We start from the raw sequence: 16,468 nt of genomic DNA, 5'->3' as shown, positions 1-16,468 counted from the left end.
CCCCTAAAGAACCAAGCATCACTGTATCCATTTAGATAATACCTATGTTATGTTGTGTTATGTTAACAAAGTTGAGAAGAGATCAAAAAGTTCTGGAAAGTTGCAGGGAAAGATATGTTGTCCTACGTACATGAAGGTATGTGTGGTCATGACATGATTCCAGGAGACCAACAGTCCCTGAAATCTGCCCCAGCTATCACATAACTTCATGATGCAATAATTATAGCAGGCTGCCACTGGTTATAAACTTCATTTATAATGTTTTCATAGGATATATTAAGAATATTTGACTTTGGTCGTATAACAGTAGCTAACTCCTAAATCAAAGGCAATTGCATTATTATTGAGAGCACATCATGCTCTTTTGTCTGGAATAAGAGATCAATGTCAGGAGAGATTTCTGTCCTTGCTGAAATTAATTAAAACAAGAAATCAGTGTATCTTTATCTCAGGTTGCATAATATTGAGTGTTCCTGCAGTGCGTATAAGAAAAAGTGTTGGTCTATGCCAAAAGATTCTTATAGTGTAAGAATCTTGCAACATGCCCACCCAGAATCTTTCTGACAGCACTGAGCCGTGTCTTTATCACCCATTGGCTTTTCACACCTGAACTATCAATTTTCAACAGAGTTTACAGGCAGAGGATTAGACTTTTCCACCATCTGCCTAAACTTCAGCAATATTGGCACACAGCATAGCACATTCAGTCCTGGAAGGTGAGGCGCAGGCCACATGTGAGCTTGGGAGGTGCTGCAATGAGGGACTTTTTTGATTGCCTGTCTCCAACCCAAGGCACCCCGTACTCCACTTAACAACCCATGTGGTCACTTAATAATCAATGGGAGAGCTGGGATTGTGGTCTTTAAGTGAGGTAATCATATGAGTGCCTCCTTAATAACTGCAACAATGTGGACCATAATTCCATGCCCAATTGTGCTATAATGATGTTCTAAAAATGGTTATCAATATAACTAGTAATAGTACTTTGATTCTGATTTTAGGAAAGCAAATATTTGGGAAGCTATATAAAAAGAGAGACCAGAAGAATATATCCCTGTCTGAGTACATTTCCCCACATCCCTCAGGAATGTGGTGGAATACTCAGAGGATAAAATGAGTATTTTTCTTCACATTACTAACAAGGAGTATAACATACATCAAAAAAAGAGGACTATGTTTGATTACTGGTTGAATGCTTATAATGAATTGATAATGAAGGAAAACATTAAGAAATATGATTTGCAGTTTGAAATGACAGAGCCTAATCTAATATTCTACAGGTAGTTCTCACCTTAAAACTACAATAGAGACTGAAAAATTCATCTTTAATAACCATCCTTGGTTATTATGACTGTGGCTTGTGACTTTGCTTGGAAAGATTCCAAAGGACAAACGTGACTGCAGAATGCTGCAGCCATTGTAAATGTGTGATGGCTGCCAATTGCCCAAATTGTGATTATGTGGCCATGGAGATGCTGTGATGGTGTTAAGTGGGAGAACCCATCACTTTTATCAGTTGTAAACTTGGATTGTTGCTAAACAAATAGTTGTTAAGGAAAACTACTTATATTACTGCCTTCTTCCAATTGTGTGATTGCTGGAAAGCTAAAAAAAAAAACCAGGGATTTTTTAAAAAATGGTAAGCCATAAAAAGAGTTTGGGAAAAGACTCCAAATGTCATTCCAGAAAGGAAGGACTATAATAATTAGCAACAAGGCCTATTAAAGGAGAGCTAAAAATGTGAGCGGACGGGAATGAAAGCATTTTGTAGCTTGGAAGTCGGAGGGAAAGGGCTGAGCTTTATATTTTGACTCAGATTTACTTTAATATTGTCTCTCAGCTTGAAACTGAAATAATATTTCTTTAAAATATTGTGAGGCAGTAAAACCTGAAAACAATAAAAGCAAACAATATATTGTTTACAATATAAATCTATACACTTTATTTACAACTATACACTTAAGTGAATATTATTATAGCATTAAATCAGATATATACATACAGTGCTAGAATCACAAAAACATCAATTTCAGATCCCCAAACAGAATGTCTCAGAAACTCTGGACAATTTTGCCACATAAAAAAATCACAGGACTTCTTGCAATAAAACCTCATTTTGCCATTCTTTAGTTAGATATGTCACAGCAGATACTATAAGATGGCTTTCGGCAAAGAGCTATACAATTGTTCATTGATGATCTTTCTTTATACTCAAGTTTCCTAGGCTGATTTTAAAAAAAATTCATGCTCCATGAATTTTTTGTTGTGAAGACTCCATGCTTCACAACAGTATCAAATAAATTTCTTACATTTGACTGCTGTTGTAGAAAGCAGGGTCACTAACTTTTACCCCATTCATTCATTGGAAATTTTAAACTGATTCCATTTTATTGGATCCAAAGTGAAGGAAGGAAGCTATGATTTCTTCACTTGGTTCCTTTTAAGAAGCTTTAAGAATTCGAGGGATAATTCCTGATTAAGGAAAGTGTCAGGCCGACCATTGTGTCCTGCAATTTTGTTGGAAGAGGAGGCTTGCTTGTATTTTTGCATGCTTTTGCTTTGACTGTAACTGTTTGGGAATTAGGGAGGGAGATGGTCTTCGGAGATGGCTGCACTCCCAGCCTGACTTCAAGGGCATCCTGCCCTGAGAGTGACCTGTTATTTGCCTAGCACCTCGGAATTTCAATAACAACCTTGCAGCATCACATTGGCTACTGGTAGATTGCTCGGGGGGGGGGGGGGGTTAGATTTGGGGAAATGAAAAAATGCTGTTTGCATCACATGGGCTTTTTCGGATTTCGCCTGGCTTTCCTGCTATCACTTTCTCTCAGTAAAAGTTCTTTTGATTGGACTTAATGGATTCAAGAGGTTTTCTTTCCTGAAGGACTAGTTGAGGCAGGTCCTTACAGAAAGACTGAACTCAAATCTTTTGAAACTGTGATCTAGAAGAGAGGCAGGAGATTGGATAGCAATATTTCCAAGACTAACTCTCTTAGGTTTCCGCTGAGTTGGCTTCTCCTTCCTTGCTCAATAAGCAGCTTGTTTTGTTTCCTAGTCATCTTTTCTGTTTCTCTGGCTTCACTGATTTTTATCAAACAAAATGTGTTCATCAGGTGATGGACATCTTTGGTCCTTTAAAAGCTAAGGTCAGGTTTCAGAGCCTCTTGTTTCTCCTTGCAACACAATTGGTTTTTAGCATCTCCTGGTAGTGCCAAGAAGTTCTCTGCTGGGTCGGACACGACTCTTTACTTCTGGTAGCAACCAAGGTGTTTTGATGTAATTCATAATCATTTTGGCAGGGCTACGGAGTGCTGGGTTAGGTGTCAGGAGCCCTTGCAGCATTTCTAATGTTTGAGGAGTGAAACGTTCCCAATGGGCTGGGAGTGATACAAAACGGGGGCTACGATGCCAGGAGACAAAGCTGCGATAATACCGATCAGAGGGCATAGCTGTAAGCCAGGGGAAGTAGCCAGTTAGCACACAGAATAGCAGCACTCCGAGAGCCCAGGTATCAAGGCTTGGCTGGGCTTCCAGAATAGTTTTGGGACCCAAAGTACACATTTCAGGTGCAGTATAAGGCAAACTTTCAGGCAAGGCCTTAATGGCTTGGCCCCTTGGGCAGCTCAGTCCAAAATCAGTCAGCTTGATGCGCCGGCATTCAGGGTCACAGAGCAGCACATTTTCTGGTTTGACATCTCGATGGATTAGTCCTTTAGATTCCATGTATTCCAGGGCACTTGCAAGCTGCAGGGCACAGCGCTTTACCTGTTGCTCAGGTACACCAACCTGGAAATAAAAGGTGACATTTGTAAGCCCCAGCCTCACAGTTGTCCTAAAAACGAGGAGAAATATCTGGATCCACCACCTGGTCCTTTTGGATCTTAAGAATAATTAATATCATAATTGATTAAATTAATAATTAAAATAGAACATTTCATGAGCTTAGGGTACTTTTTAATATGGTAGTTCTTTTTAACAGCTTACAGCTGATTTACTGATTTGATCTGTAAGGCCAGCAAAGGGGACACAAAGTCTTTTAAAGTGCTCACATTTCAGGCAGCTTTCCAAGAAATAACTTGAAACATAACCAAGAAGTGGAAAGCAGCATAAGCTTGGGTTGTGTTCAGTGTCTATCACTTAATGCATAAACAGTGTCTGGCATCAAAAGCTAGCATAGCAGACAGTTTCTGTCTCTTTCTAGTTACGTATTTTCAAAAGATAATAATTAGAACTATTATTATAAGTAGTTCATACCATCTTCAAAGAAGCACTTTCCCTTCTGCCACAGTAGGAAGAACTACCTTTTTCTGAGCAACTGTCTGCTACAACAAGCACGTATGCAACAGTTAAAGACATGCTTTTTGCCTCAAAATATTTCTTCTACAATGAGTGCATATAAGGAATACATGCATAATAATAAATAAGTGCACACAAGCAGTGTTGGGATTCAGCCAGTTCGCACCTATTCGGGAAAACTGGTTGTTAACTTTCTGAACAGTTTGGAGAACCGGTTGTTGGAAGAAATCTCATTTTGTTTTGTTTTTTCCACTTTACAGGGCTAATCCTATAAGGAAGGCAGGAAGAAAACATTCTGGTGTTGTTTCTAGCCTAATCGTTATTGCCATGCTTACAGAAACTGCCTCTCTGGTTAACCCTTATTACATTGTAACAGCTAAGACGAAGCGCCCATTGACCTGAGTGATGCTGAGTTGGCCACACCCACCAAGTCACATCACCATTGAGCCCCACCTACCCAGCTGATCATTAGGGCAAAGAACCTGTTGTTAAATTATTTGAACCCCACCACTGCACACAAGAAATAAATCAACCAGTTGGAATTGTGAAATCCAAAATATTCGAATTCAATCTCATCACCAAAAACATGGTTTATATATCGTTTATATAGGCTGAAAGTTCATGATATAGATTAGATAGGCTTGGATAATAAAAGGGAGATGATATATAAAATATCTAAATTGACAGGAATAATTCCAGTGTTAAGGAGAGCAATGAAAGTACGGTGCACATCATTAGTAGGAAATCCAGCCCCCCCTCTCTCTTTCTCCCTCCCCCTCCTTCTCCCCTCCCCTCCCCCCTCTCTCCCTCTCTTCTTTGTCCAGCTCTTTCCCGCCCCACCTCTCTCTCTGTCTCTCCCACTCTCTCTCTTGCTGTCTCTCTCTCGCTCTCTTCCACTATCTCTCTCCCTCCCATCTCTCACTCCTGCCGTCTCTTTTGGGTTCAAGACCACAGTCCTGGGAGAGCCTAGTACTAATATAATTCATCCTCACAATGACCCTCAACTGAGAAAATTGGCAAGGAACACACCAACTGGAGTTCCAATGGCTGTGTGTGTGGGCTTCAATCTCCCCATCACCACTGGCATTACAAAGTAACAGCCTTTTTCCTTTTTGAAATACCTTGATAATGGATTGTGTTGAAGGATGATTTCTGCATGCTTTACTATTTGTCGTCTTATCTATTTAGGTACTACAGGAAATCATTAGTTGTAGGTCCTTACCTTTGGCACCATGAGAGTGAAGAGGTCATGAGACAGTGCCAATTCTTGTGCAAAGACATAGTGTTGGGAGGTTTGGAAGGCAATCCCAAGGGCAGTGGCAATGCAGGGGTGTGCCCCCAAAGTCAGTGCAATGCAATATTCACTAAGGAAATCCTGTAGCTCTGTACCTTTCTTATGTACAAATTTCAGTGCCATGGGGGTTCCTGAAAGAGAAGAGAGCTTGGTTCATGAAAAGAAGAATTCCAGTGTTCTAACTTCTCCTCATTCTAGTTTGAACTAGTTTGACATGCAGGTAGGTATGCATTTGTTGTTCTTCCTTCATTTCTCACAATTCTGTAAGATAGGCTCGGCTAAGAGAAAATGATAATAGTATGTGGAAATGACCTTGGGAGACAGGAAGAACAGTTGCACACTGGACAACTGGCATATAAAAACTATCTCAGTCCACAGAAGAACTGGGAAGCATTTCAGAAGGGACTCTTCCTAGTTTTCTGAAGAGTAAAAGGAGAGGCGTTCTAACCCCCTGCTCAGTCCTATACCATTTCGAACAAATCAATGCCAATCTCTTCTTAAAAATCTCCAGTGTTGGATCACCCACAACTTTTGGAGGCAAGTTTTCCACTGAATTAATTGTTCTAATTGTCAGGAAATTTCTCCTAAGTTCTAGGTTGCTTCTCTCTTTGTTTCCATCTATTGCTTCTTGTCCTGTCTTCAGAGGCTTTGGATAATAGGTTGACCCCCTCTTCTTTCTGGCAGCTCCCTAGATATTGAAACACTGCTATCATGTCACCCCTAGTCAATCTTTTCATTAAATTAGACATACCCAATTCCAGCAACTATTCTTTGTATGTTTTAGCCTCCAGTCCCCTAATCATCTCTCTTGCTCTTCTCTGCAGTCTTTCTTGTTAGATCTGGGCAACGAGAGACAGACTGCGGACACGAAGTGACTTATCAGCTCTTTATTAGTAATAGTAGTGATCCAGCTTGCTATGTGGTCGGAGGGTTCCCCTTTTATAGGGATCAGGTACGCCCCTCGACCAATCAAAATGATACCTGTTTCCCGCTGTAGCAGCGGACCAGAGGGGAGACTTACTACGATATATGCTAATATCTAACACCCCTCCCCTCCTAGATGGAACGTTGCGGTAGGTAACATAGTCTTTTAGGTATGTGGGTGTTTGTCTTGCTCGGGAGGAACGTCGTAGTTCGGGTTGGTTAGAAGTGGTTGCAGGATCGGGTGCTTTTCCTGTTTCACGTTCAGGAGTTTTTGTGCCTTCGTTGCTAGGGCGTTCTGGAGTCTGCTCGGTTGCGTTGTCTGGGGTTTGCTCTGCTTCGTGCGTGTTTTCTTGTTCCAAGCTTGGTTCGCAGGTGTCGTAGTTTTCTATGATGGGGCTCTCGCGTGGCTGACTTTCTGTAGGCAGGAAAATCTCATCTTCGTTTCGAAGGTCTGAGTGCGCTAGGCGACCCCGAAGTTGATTGATGTGCCTTTTCCAGTTCCGCCCATCTTCTAGTTCCAGCAGATACGATCGTGGACCCGTGATGCCAATGACCTTTGCCGGCATCCACAATGTTCCCCCTGCATAGTTGTGGGCGTATACTGAATCCCCTATGCTGAAAGACCGGATTTTGCTTGTGGAGTCTGGGGGAGCTGTGGCAGAGTAATTTGGGTGAAGACGGTCCAGGTGAGACCGTAGACGGCGGCCCATGAGTAGTTCAGCGGGACTCCTACCCGTCGTTGCGCTTGGGGTGATGTGCTGAATTAGGAGGTAATGGTCAATGCGTGTTTGCCAATCACCTGGACCCATCCTAGCGAGGGCCTCTTTTGCAAATCGCACCATTCTCTCCGCCTGTCCGTTTGATGCCGGATGGAATGGCGCGACGAGGGCATGCCGAATTCCCTGACCTGCTAAAAACGTTTCGAAATGCATGGCCGTGAATTGGGGCCCGTTATCAGAGACCAGGAGGTCGGGCAGGCCATGAGTGGTGAAAAGTCGCCGTAGAACCTTAATGACTGCCTCTGCCGTGGTTGAAGTCATTAGGACTACATCTAGCCATTTTGAGTATGCATCCACAACTATAAGGAAAGTCTGACCTTGGAATGGCCCTGCGAAGTCGATGTGTATTCGCGACCAGGGTGCTTTAGGTTTCTCCCATTCTGTGGTGGGCGCTTCCGGGGGTGCTGGTCTCGATTCCTGGCATGGGTCGCAAGTGGCCACCCACTCCTCTATTTCTTTGTCCATGTTTGGCCACCAAACGTAACTTCTTGCTAACGCCTTCATTCTAACAATCCCCGGATGACCCACATGTAAAGCATCTAATACATTCCTACGTAAAACATACGGAATAACAACTCGATCCCCCCACAATAAACAACCTTGTAACACTGAGAGTTCGTCCTGTTTTGACCAAAACATTTTGAATTCCGGGCCCACGTTGCCCTTCGGCCACCCCCTCCAAACCCAAGTTTGAACTTGCTTGATTACATTGTCTTTAGATGAGAACCTTGCAACGTCGTATGAAGAAACCGGTCCAGAGTCCAAACAGTCAATGAGCAATACCGGTACTTCTGGAGTGGGGTCTGGCAGAATGTCAGGTAATGGGCAACGGCTGAGTGCGTCTGCGTGTCCGAGAGTGGAGCCCGGTCGATGAATCAATTTGTATGAGTACGCAGCCAGGAAAACAGTCCACCAGGTCATGCGTGGAGAAAGGGAGACCGGAGTGGGGCGGTTTCCCGCCAAAAGTCCCAACAACGGTTTGTGATCTGTAATTAGTTCAAAATCGCGGCCGTAGAGGTATTCGTGGAAACGCTTTACTCCAGCTACAGCAGCCAGAGCTTCCCTGTCCATTTGGCTGTAATTCCTTTCGGCCGATGAAAGAGTTCTGGAGTAGAAGGTGATGGGTGCTTCTTTTCCGTCGGGCATCCTGTGGCTGAGGACTGCTCCAACTCCAAAGGGTGATGCATCGCAGGTCAATACCAGCGGTAGGGTCTGGCTGTATTGGACAAGCAGTGAGTCAGTGGTGAGCAGGCGCTTTACCCCGGCGAAAGCTGCAGCTTCGGATCGTCCCCATTTCCATGGTGCGTTCCTCTGGAGTAGACGGCGTAGTGGCTCAGCAACGGTCGCTTTCTGCCTCAGAAAAACGCTGTAGAAGTTAAGTAGTCCGAGGAAAGCCTGCAACTCGGTCTGATTTCGTGGTGTGGGGGCGTCCTGGATCGCCTTAATTTTCTTTGAAGTGGGGTGTATTCCCTGACCATCGATTCTATAACCCAGGAATTCTACGCTAGGCACGTTAATTTGGCATTTTTCCTTTTTAAGGCGGAGACCCTTTTCTCTGATTCTGGCCAAAACAGTTCTGACTCTTTTATTTAATTGCTCCTCGTTTGCAGCGGACACCAAGATGTCGTCAAAATAGGGGACGACTCCCGGTATCCCTTGCAAAAGTCGTTCCATGACGCTCTGGAACAATCCTGCGGCAATACTCACACCGAATTGTAGCCGGTTGCATTTGAATGCTCCTCTATGCGTCACTATAGTTTGGGCCTCCGCTGTGGCGCTATCAACTGGCAGTTGCTGGTAAGCTTGTGCCATGTCTAACTTAGCAAATACCTTTCCTGGCCCCAACGAGTGCAATAAGTGCTGTACTACAGGCACAGGGTATGCGCTCTGTTGTAGCACGACATTAATTGTGCATTTATAGTCCGCGCAGATGCAGACTGATCCGTCTGGTTTGACTGGGGTCACGATGGGTGTTTCCCAGCGCGCGTGATCTACCGGCTCAAGGATTCCTTGCTCCACTAACTTATCTATTTCCTTATCTATTTTTGGGCGGAGTGCAAAAGGCACTCGTCTCGGTTTAAGTCGGATTGGCGCCACTTTGGGGTCTAAATTGAATGATATTGGTTTACCCACATACTTACCAAGACCGGGGCTGAACACATCCTCGAACTCCTTAAAAATCTGTTCAGCGCTGCTGTTTCTCACGGCGTTGATTCCGGTGACTTCTAACCCCAGGGCTTCAAACCAAGCAAGCCCCAGAAGGTTCTGTAATGGCGCGCTGGCGATGGTCACGGGCAGCTGGGCTTCGATGTCCTTGAAACGGATGTGGAATGTGCCTTGGCCCACGATGGGGACTTGGTTCCCCTGGTAGTCTCGTAGCAGGACATCTGGAGCGCGTAGTTGGCTCTTTCTGAGGCTAGGGATAGCCTGTTTCATGGATGCCCATGAAATAATCGTCAGGGTCGATCCTGTGTCAACTTCTAGCTCGCAGGGTGAGCCCTCCAAGAGGACTGTGACTCTCAGCCTTTTTGGCCGCTTAGGGCGGACCTGATGTATTGTGGTGAGATACGTTCACAACTCCTCTCTCTGGGTCAACTCTATCTCATCGTCTACATCCTGAAAATACTCTCGTTGAGCGTCTTGATAGAACGCTCTTTCAGCTCTTTGTGTGTATTCTCTCTGGGGATACGCTCGCTCAGCTCCTTGTGAGTAATCTCTCTGGGGATACGCTCGTTCAGCTCTTTGGAAATTTTCTCTCTGGGTAAACACCTGTGGATTTCTCTCTGGGCGCCCTTTTTGATTTCGCCAAGCCCCTGGGTTGGGCTTCTGTTGGCGGTACATGGGTGGCTGCCGTGAGGCAGGGACTCCGCTCCGGCACACTCGTGCGATGTGCCCAAGTTTGTTGCAGTGCGAACAAACAACGTTCCTGAACCTACAAGTAGACCTGGGGTGATTCCCTCCGCAGCTTGCGCAGGGCGGCAAACGGAATCCGGGTCTCCCCCCAGGCCTCAAGTGACTGCTCTGCATCAGGTGACTGTCCTCGAACTCGGGATTCTCGTAGTCGGGGCTTGTGTCCTCGTAGTGTACTCTGGTTTGTCTTGGTGCTGGCTGGTTTACGTTGGCCCCTCGTTGTATGGTCACCGATGATTTCTCCGCTGACTCTGACGCTCTTGCTTCGTTTAGCGCTATCTGTAGGGTTAAATTCGGGTTTGCCAGCAGCTTCTTTTGTAGCGAAATGTCTCTTAACCCACAGATGAGCTGCGCTAAGATGTGCTCGTCCAGATCCCTGAACTCGCAGTGAGTTGCTGCTTTTCGTAAGGCTGCAACATATTGATTTATGGATTCTCCCGCCTTCTGGTTCCTCGTGTTGAATTCCTTGCGGCAGACATGGCGGGAAGGTTTTGGTGCGTAATGAGTTTGCAGAGCCTGTTGCAACGCCGTCCACGATACTGCCTGTATTGGAGTAGGCGCAGTGAGGTCTCTGGCCGTATTGAAGACTTCCTTTCTGCAGTAGCCGAGGAAGATGTTTTTCTTCCTCGCGTCGGTGATCCCCGTGTATTCGTTCGCTTCGAGGAAACACTCGAAACGAATCATGAAGGCTTCCCATTCGTCGTTTGCTGGGTCGAAAGGAGCAGGGGGAGCATGCATCGCCATCTTCTCTGTTTGAATTTGCCGCGCTGCGGTGATCTGAGATGGCTGTCGGAATTTCTGCCGAATTCCTGGGCTGGATCAAATCCGGAGATTCTGGAGGTAGCGTTCTTCGTCCTATCTGCCTCTCGATCCCACCTTCGTCGCCAATGTTAGATCTGGGCAACGAGAGACAGACTGCGGACACGAAGTGACTTAACAGCTCTTTATTAGTAATAGTAGTGATCCAGCTTGCTATGTGGTCGGAGGGTTCCCCTTTTATAGGGATTGGGTACGCCCCTCGACCAATCAGAACGATACCTGTTTCCCGCTGTAGCAGCGGACCAGAGGGGAGACTTACTACAATATATGCTAATATCTAACACTTCTAAAGTCTCATCATATTTTTGCAAGATGTTAACAGAACAGTTGCAGTCTTGCAAGATCCTGTTAATGTAGCCTTATAATAAAGATAAAATTAGTATCCATACTTTATTTCTGAGTCTGGACTGATTCAAAGGGCTAACAATAGCTGAATTTCTGCAAGATCCAAGGCACTTTTGTTTTGCTTAAAATCATTTTCCAGATTTGCACAACCTTTACAAATTATTTTGGTTCATAGCCTTCCCTAGTCTTTCTTTTGCCTTCTGAACCCAGACCCACCTTGGCGATGGTGGACTGCCATCAATACATGCCCAAAGGCACCACTGCCCAGCTCTCTAAGAATGGTGTAACTACTGGTCACCTCCACCAGAGGTAGGTTCTGAGCTGTCAGCTGCACCATCTCCTCAAGTCGTTTTCCAATGTCACCCGAGATTAGTTTCATGACTGCAGGGAAAGAGAAACATATATACATATAGAGAGGGTGGGAAGTGAACACAGAAGAAATCATTAAATAAGTAGCACCTCATCTCCATGGGGCTTTCTTGAAGTTTGTCCTGCTAAGCAAAAGGACGATTTTATTATTCCTTTGATTCCCTGATTTTCATTTGGAGAAAGGATGTGGGGTAAATCTTACAAAAGAAAAAAACATTTTTCCTTTCACAACAGACTACTTTTGAAAGCCACGGGGTTCCTTTTAAAGATTTAAGTATTTTGACAGTCAAAGTTGCAGGATACAAAGCAAAAATGGAATTATGTTGGCCAAGTACGTAAGATGCTTGATAGTTTTTTTTCCCTTTTAGTGGCTTGTTATAAGATCACTAAATAGATCTTATAGGTGCAGATCTTATAGATCTACACCTGCCCTCTTGGCCTTCCATAGGGGCCTTAACACCTGACTTTACCAAATGGATTGGGGCCTTATGTAGGTGTATTGTACTGAAGGTGGATAATAGATTGAGGGATGATTCTAGTTTCACCCCATTGCTCATTTACTTAGGTATCTTTTAGTGTTATTGTTAATCATTTTTATTTAAATATTTCATTGTTTTGTATTTCTGTTTTTACTTTATTGTAAGCTGCCTAGAGTCATCTCTGGGTAAGATAGGTGGAAAAAGAAATAATACTCCATAGAGTTTAAGCTGCAGGTGCCTGATCTATAAAATAGGAATGAAAGAAAACATACACTTTTTAAAGAAATAAAATGAATGCATTAGTGGAAAGTAAGAACCATGATGGATCTTGCAAAATAGTGAAGATAATTTGATCATTCCTTTATTTCTCTGCTCTTCTGTTGTGTTTAAAAGCTGAATAGTCCTCAATTTATTACCATATGACCATATGCACTGAATGAATGATGGTTTTGACTGGTTCCTGGAATTCCAGCTGTCCCAGCACCATTGTGGTCACATGATTGTGATCTAGGTGCTTGGCAGCCAACTCATGTTTATCCCCAGTCATGTTGCCCCATGGACACATGATGCCATTTGCAATCTTTTCCACCTCCATAAAGTTAGTGGGAAAGCCAGCAGGGAAAGTCACAAGTTGTTGGAATACACGTGGTGGCGCAGTGGTCAGAATGCAGTACTGCAGGCTACTTCCGTTGACTGCTGTCTGTCTGAAGTTTGGCAGTTCAAATCTCACCAGTTCAAAGTTAACTCAGCCTTCCATCCTTCTGAGTCGGTAAAATGAGGACCCAGATTGTTGGGGGCAATATGCTGACTTTGTAAACCACTTAGAGAGGGCTGTAAAGCACTGTGAAGTGGTACATAGGTCTCAGTGCTATTGCTACCCTTTTCAATTACCCTCCTATCCCATAGCACTTCTGCTGTGCTGGCCACTTGCACACTCCCAGATACCCTGCCTGCTCCAACTCTTGCTATACCTCCTTATACCCCAGTGAACCCTTGCACGCCTCATCAATCCTTGCTGTGCCTCCCTCACACCTACCTATAGGTATGCACATTCCCTCACCTGGCAGTAGCTCTTGCCTGCTTGGTGGCCTACTTACAACTTTCTGCTGGCTTCTCTTATTTAGGTTGTTGTGTGAAACCAGAAGGAAGTTGCTGAACAGCCACAGGATTTGGTTAATGACAGCCACTGGGGCTGCTTGGATTGCCATTGCAAGCAATGTAATGGCAATCTGGTGTAATCATAACACTTTACAATTACTTTAAAACTCCAATCATAATTATCATTTTAAATTGATGTGTACCTGATTGCTATTCCCTCACCCACCAACCCCTGCCCCAACACATCCAGCAATATGGAGAATGAATTAAAATTGTTAGTTATCAAAGAATAACATTGTATCAAACAATGGTGAGAATTTTGCCATGCTCCTAAATGTTACATTGGAAACTAAAATGTGCTTGAAACTTCACTTATTGTTCGGCAAGATATGATATAAATCAAATTTGCATCTCTGGAAGACCACCTATTATTTTTAAAACACTTCTGTCTCCCTTCCACCAGCACTTTAAGGATACATTCTTTAACCCTTCTTTGCATTTCTTTCTCACACCAGCCCTATGAAGTAGATTATGCTGAAATTACATCAAAATTATACCATGAATGTAATGGCCGCCAGGGGGTTTAAACTTGATTCCCCATTGGATAAAATCATTCAAAGCCCAGATAGAAAAATGATAGGGAGAATATATAAATTTCTCCTGAAGTATAAAATGGAAGAGGAAATTATGAAAGAACAAATGATAAAATGGGCGCAGAACTTTGGATATAATATTGAATTAGACAAATGGGAAAAATTTTGGGGAACAAACTTAAAAATGACACTCTCAGTTGCATACAAGGAAAACCAGTACAAAATGTTTTATAGATGGCACCTGGCACCAACAAGGTTAACTAAAATATCATCAAATACCTCCCCAAAATGTTGGAAATGCGAATCGATTCACGGAACGTATTACCATTTATGGTGGACCAGTGAGGAAGCTAAAAAGTTTTGGAAAAAGATCAAAAATTGGCTGGAGGCAATAACGGGAGTTAAAATAGAATGGAAACCGGAAATCTTCTTATTAGGAATAATGTCTGCGAAATACAAAAAAGAAATCCAGTATTTAATACTACATATAATAACGGCGGCAAGGATTGCCTATGCCCAGAAATGGAAAAACAAACTAACTCCAAGTGAAGATGAAATAATAAGAAAGGTTATGGACTGTGCTGAAATGGACAAACTAACTAAAGAAATTCAGGGAAAAGAAGAATCAGAATTCTACCAGATATGGGATAAATGGTATAGGTGGATGGAGGAAAGAAACAAGAATCAATGAAGGAATGTAACAAAACTTAAAAATAATAGTTATGGGTAAAATAAGAAAGTTAAGAATGGTGAAACCCAAATAAAACATAATTGAATGGGAAAAATAATAATAAAAATAAAAACTTAGTTAATTTTTGGTGATTAATAAGTAGAACGTTGTAGATGCTTATAGAATGTTTTTGTTTTTAAAATGTTTATTCGTTAACAGATAACCCATCATGACAATAATAATGAAATAATAACTCTAACTGGTAAAAACAATTTGGATATAAACTATAATATGGGACCTGGAGAAAAGATTTACTAATTTTATTAATATTTTTTCTGTTTAGATTTTGTTATAAAGATGTAATCTCTCCTGGGTACTTATAACTTCTAGTAATAAATTTTTGTCTAGATTTATTATAATATAAATATAAATGGTTCTAGACAAAAGCACGTTTAAACAAATATAGTTAAATGAGAATGATGGTATACTGATGGTATAAAGATTTTTGATTTAAAATGTACAATTCAATATGAAGGAAATATAAAGAATGATTGTAGTAACACACGAAATTTATTTGTAATCAATCGACATGCTTTCTGGAAGATGTAATGAAGAATGTTTTTGTGTGTTTTTTTTGTTTAATTAAAACAATAAAATTTGAAAAAAAAAATAAACTTGATTCCCCAATCCATGCAGATTCAGATAGAATAACTGCATGAAAATAATTATGTCACCATGCAGACATGTCCTATAGTGAACATGGGTGTTTTGTCTTCAAATATAGCTTTACTTCCTATTTACTCTCAATGTTCCTTACTTGTTTTGAAGCAACATGTATTCCAACATGAGAACATGATTCCTCCTGGCAAAACTTCAGAAATGTCTACACCCCTGTGTTTACATAAGCAGATAAAGCAAATTCTAGACTGTGTACACACTGAAGGACAACTGGATACCCTTCAGTTTTAGCAAGTTGCAAAATAATACAAGACCCAGAATGCTGGTTCAGATAGTAAAAAGTGATGGTAAATGCTGGAGACATACACTCAAATTATTAAGTTCTGAATGCTTCTGCTGATATACAGAATGCCTTTTTTCTCTCAAAGCAACCACAACTAATCCTATCAGAATTGGAAAAAATACTTTTAAGCAGAGAATGTGATTTATAGGCAGAGGGGTTTCACTTCTAAAATTTCAAAGCTCTGTTAGCAGGTGTAGGGCATAATATAAAGGGCTTTTGCATTTACCACAAAAGCATAATAATGGGATTTCTCCCCACAAGAGCTCTATAAATTCCCTTTAAGTTGCAGTTGACGCAAGAGAATAAGCAAAAGAGACAATGGAACTTTCAGTCAGTTGCGCCATTTGGCCTGTAGGTTTTGCAGATGCAATAATTAGAAATAACAATCTAAATGTCTGTATAGCAGATCCTTACCTGAAACTCTGGAGCTGGGGTACCTGTGCCTCTTTTCCATCTATTTCTTATTATTTTGTTGATTAAACAGTCAATCCTGCCTTGTCAGCCTAATTCAGTACCTGTTCCATGCAGATCCCTGTAGCACCTTTTATAGTAACTACTTCCCATCTGATTCTGTCCAGTCACATTAATAGGGAACTGTACCAAACCACTCCTCTCATATCTTCTCCACTCTGCCCCAAAAGGTCAAGACTTTGGAAGTCCAGGCAGTTCCATGGGACAGGATTAACAGCCACTTATCAAGGTTATTTTTACTGCTCTTACCCAGATGGTGTCATACTTATGTGTACCAGATGTTCCTGGAAAGAAATGCTTCTCCTGTGTCTGGAGAACCAATGGTTAAGCTTCGATGAGAGAAAGTCTTGAGACGGAATGAAAGGGGGACTTTACTGGGGTGCACATATAAACTCACTGT

General features: G+C 42.4%; 1 protein-coding gene across 2 annotated transcripts; it reads right to left on the bottom strand.

The window, feature by feature from the left end:
* Nucleotides 1-1,204: 1,204 nt before the first annotated feature.
* On the bottom strand, nucleotides 1,205-16,105 carry LOC309381464 (serine/threonine-protein kinase SBK2-like). 2 transcript variants are annotated; one of them, XM_081932489.1, is made up of 4 exons: nucleotides 16,012-16,105; nucleotides 11,584-11,748; nucleotides 5,519-5,721; nucleotides 1,205-3,786 (listed from the first exon to the last, which is right to left on the bottom strand). In XM_081932489.1, exons 1-4 carry the CDS (start codon nucleotides 16,049-16,051, stop codon nucleotides 3,193-3,195), a joined length of 1,002 nt encoding a protein of 333 aa, XP_081788615.1. In that variant the 5' UTR covers nucleotides 16,052-16,105; the 3' UTR covers nucleotides 1,205-3,192. The 2 variants fall into 2 exon arrangements, with proteins under 2 accessions (XP_081788615.1, XP_081788616.1); XM_081932490.1 differs by lacking the exon at nucleotides 11,584-11,748 and having other exon boundaries at nucleotides 16,012-16,097.
* Nucleotides 16,106-16,468: the final 363 nt, after the last annotated feature.

This window comes from Natrix helvetica (assembly GCF_964273705.1).
Source record: "Natrix helvetica genome assembly, chromosome: Z".
Taxonomy (NCBI): Eukaryota; Metazoa; Chordata; class Lepidosauria; order Squamata; family Natricidae; genus Natrix; species Natrix helvetica.
Note: the sequence above shows the minus strand (reverse complement) of the source record. Positions and strands in the feature narration are given on the sequence as shown.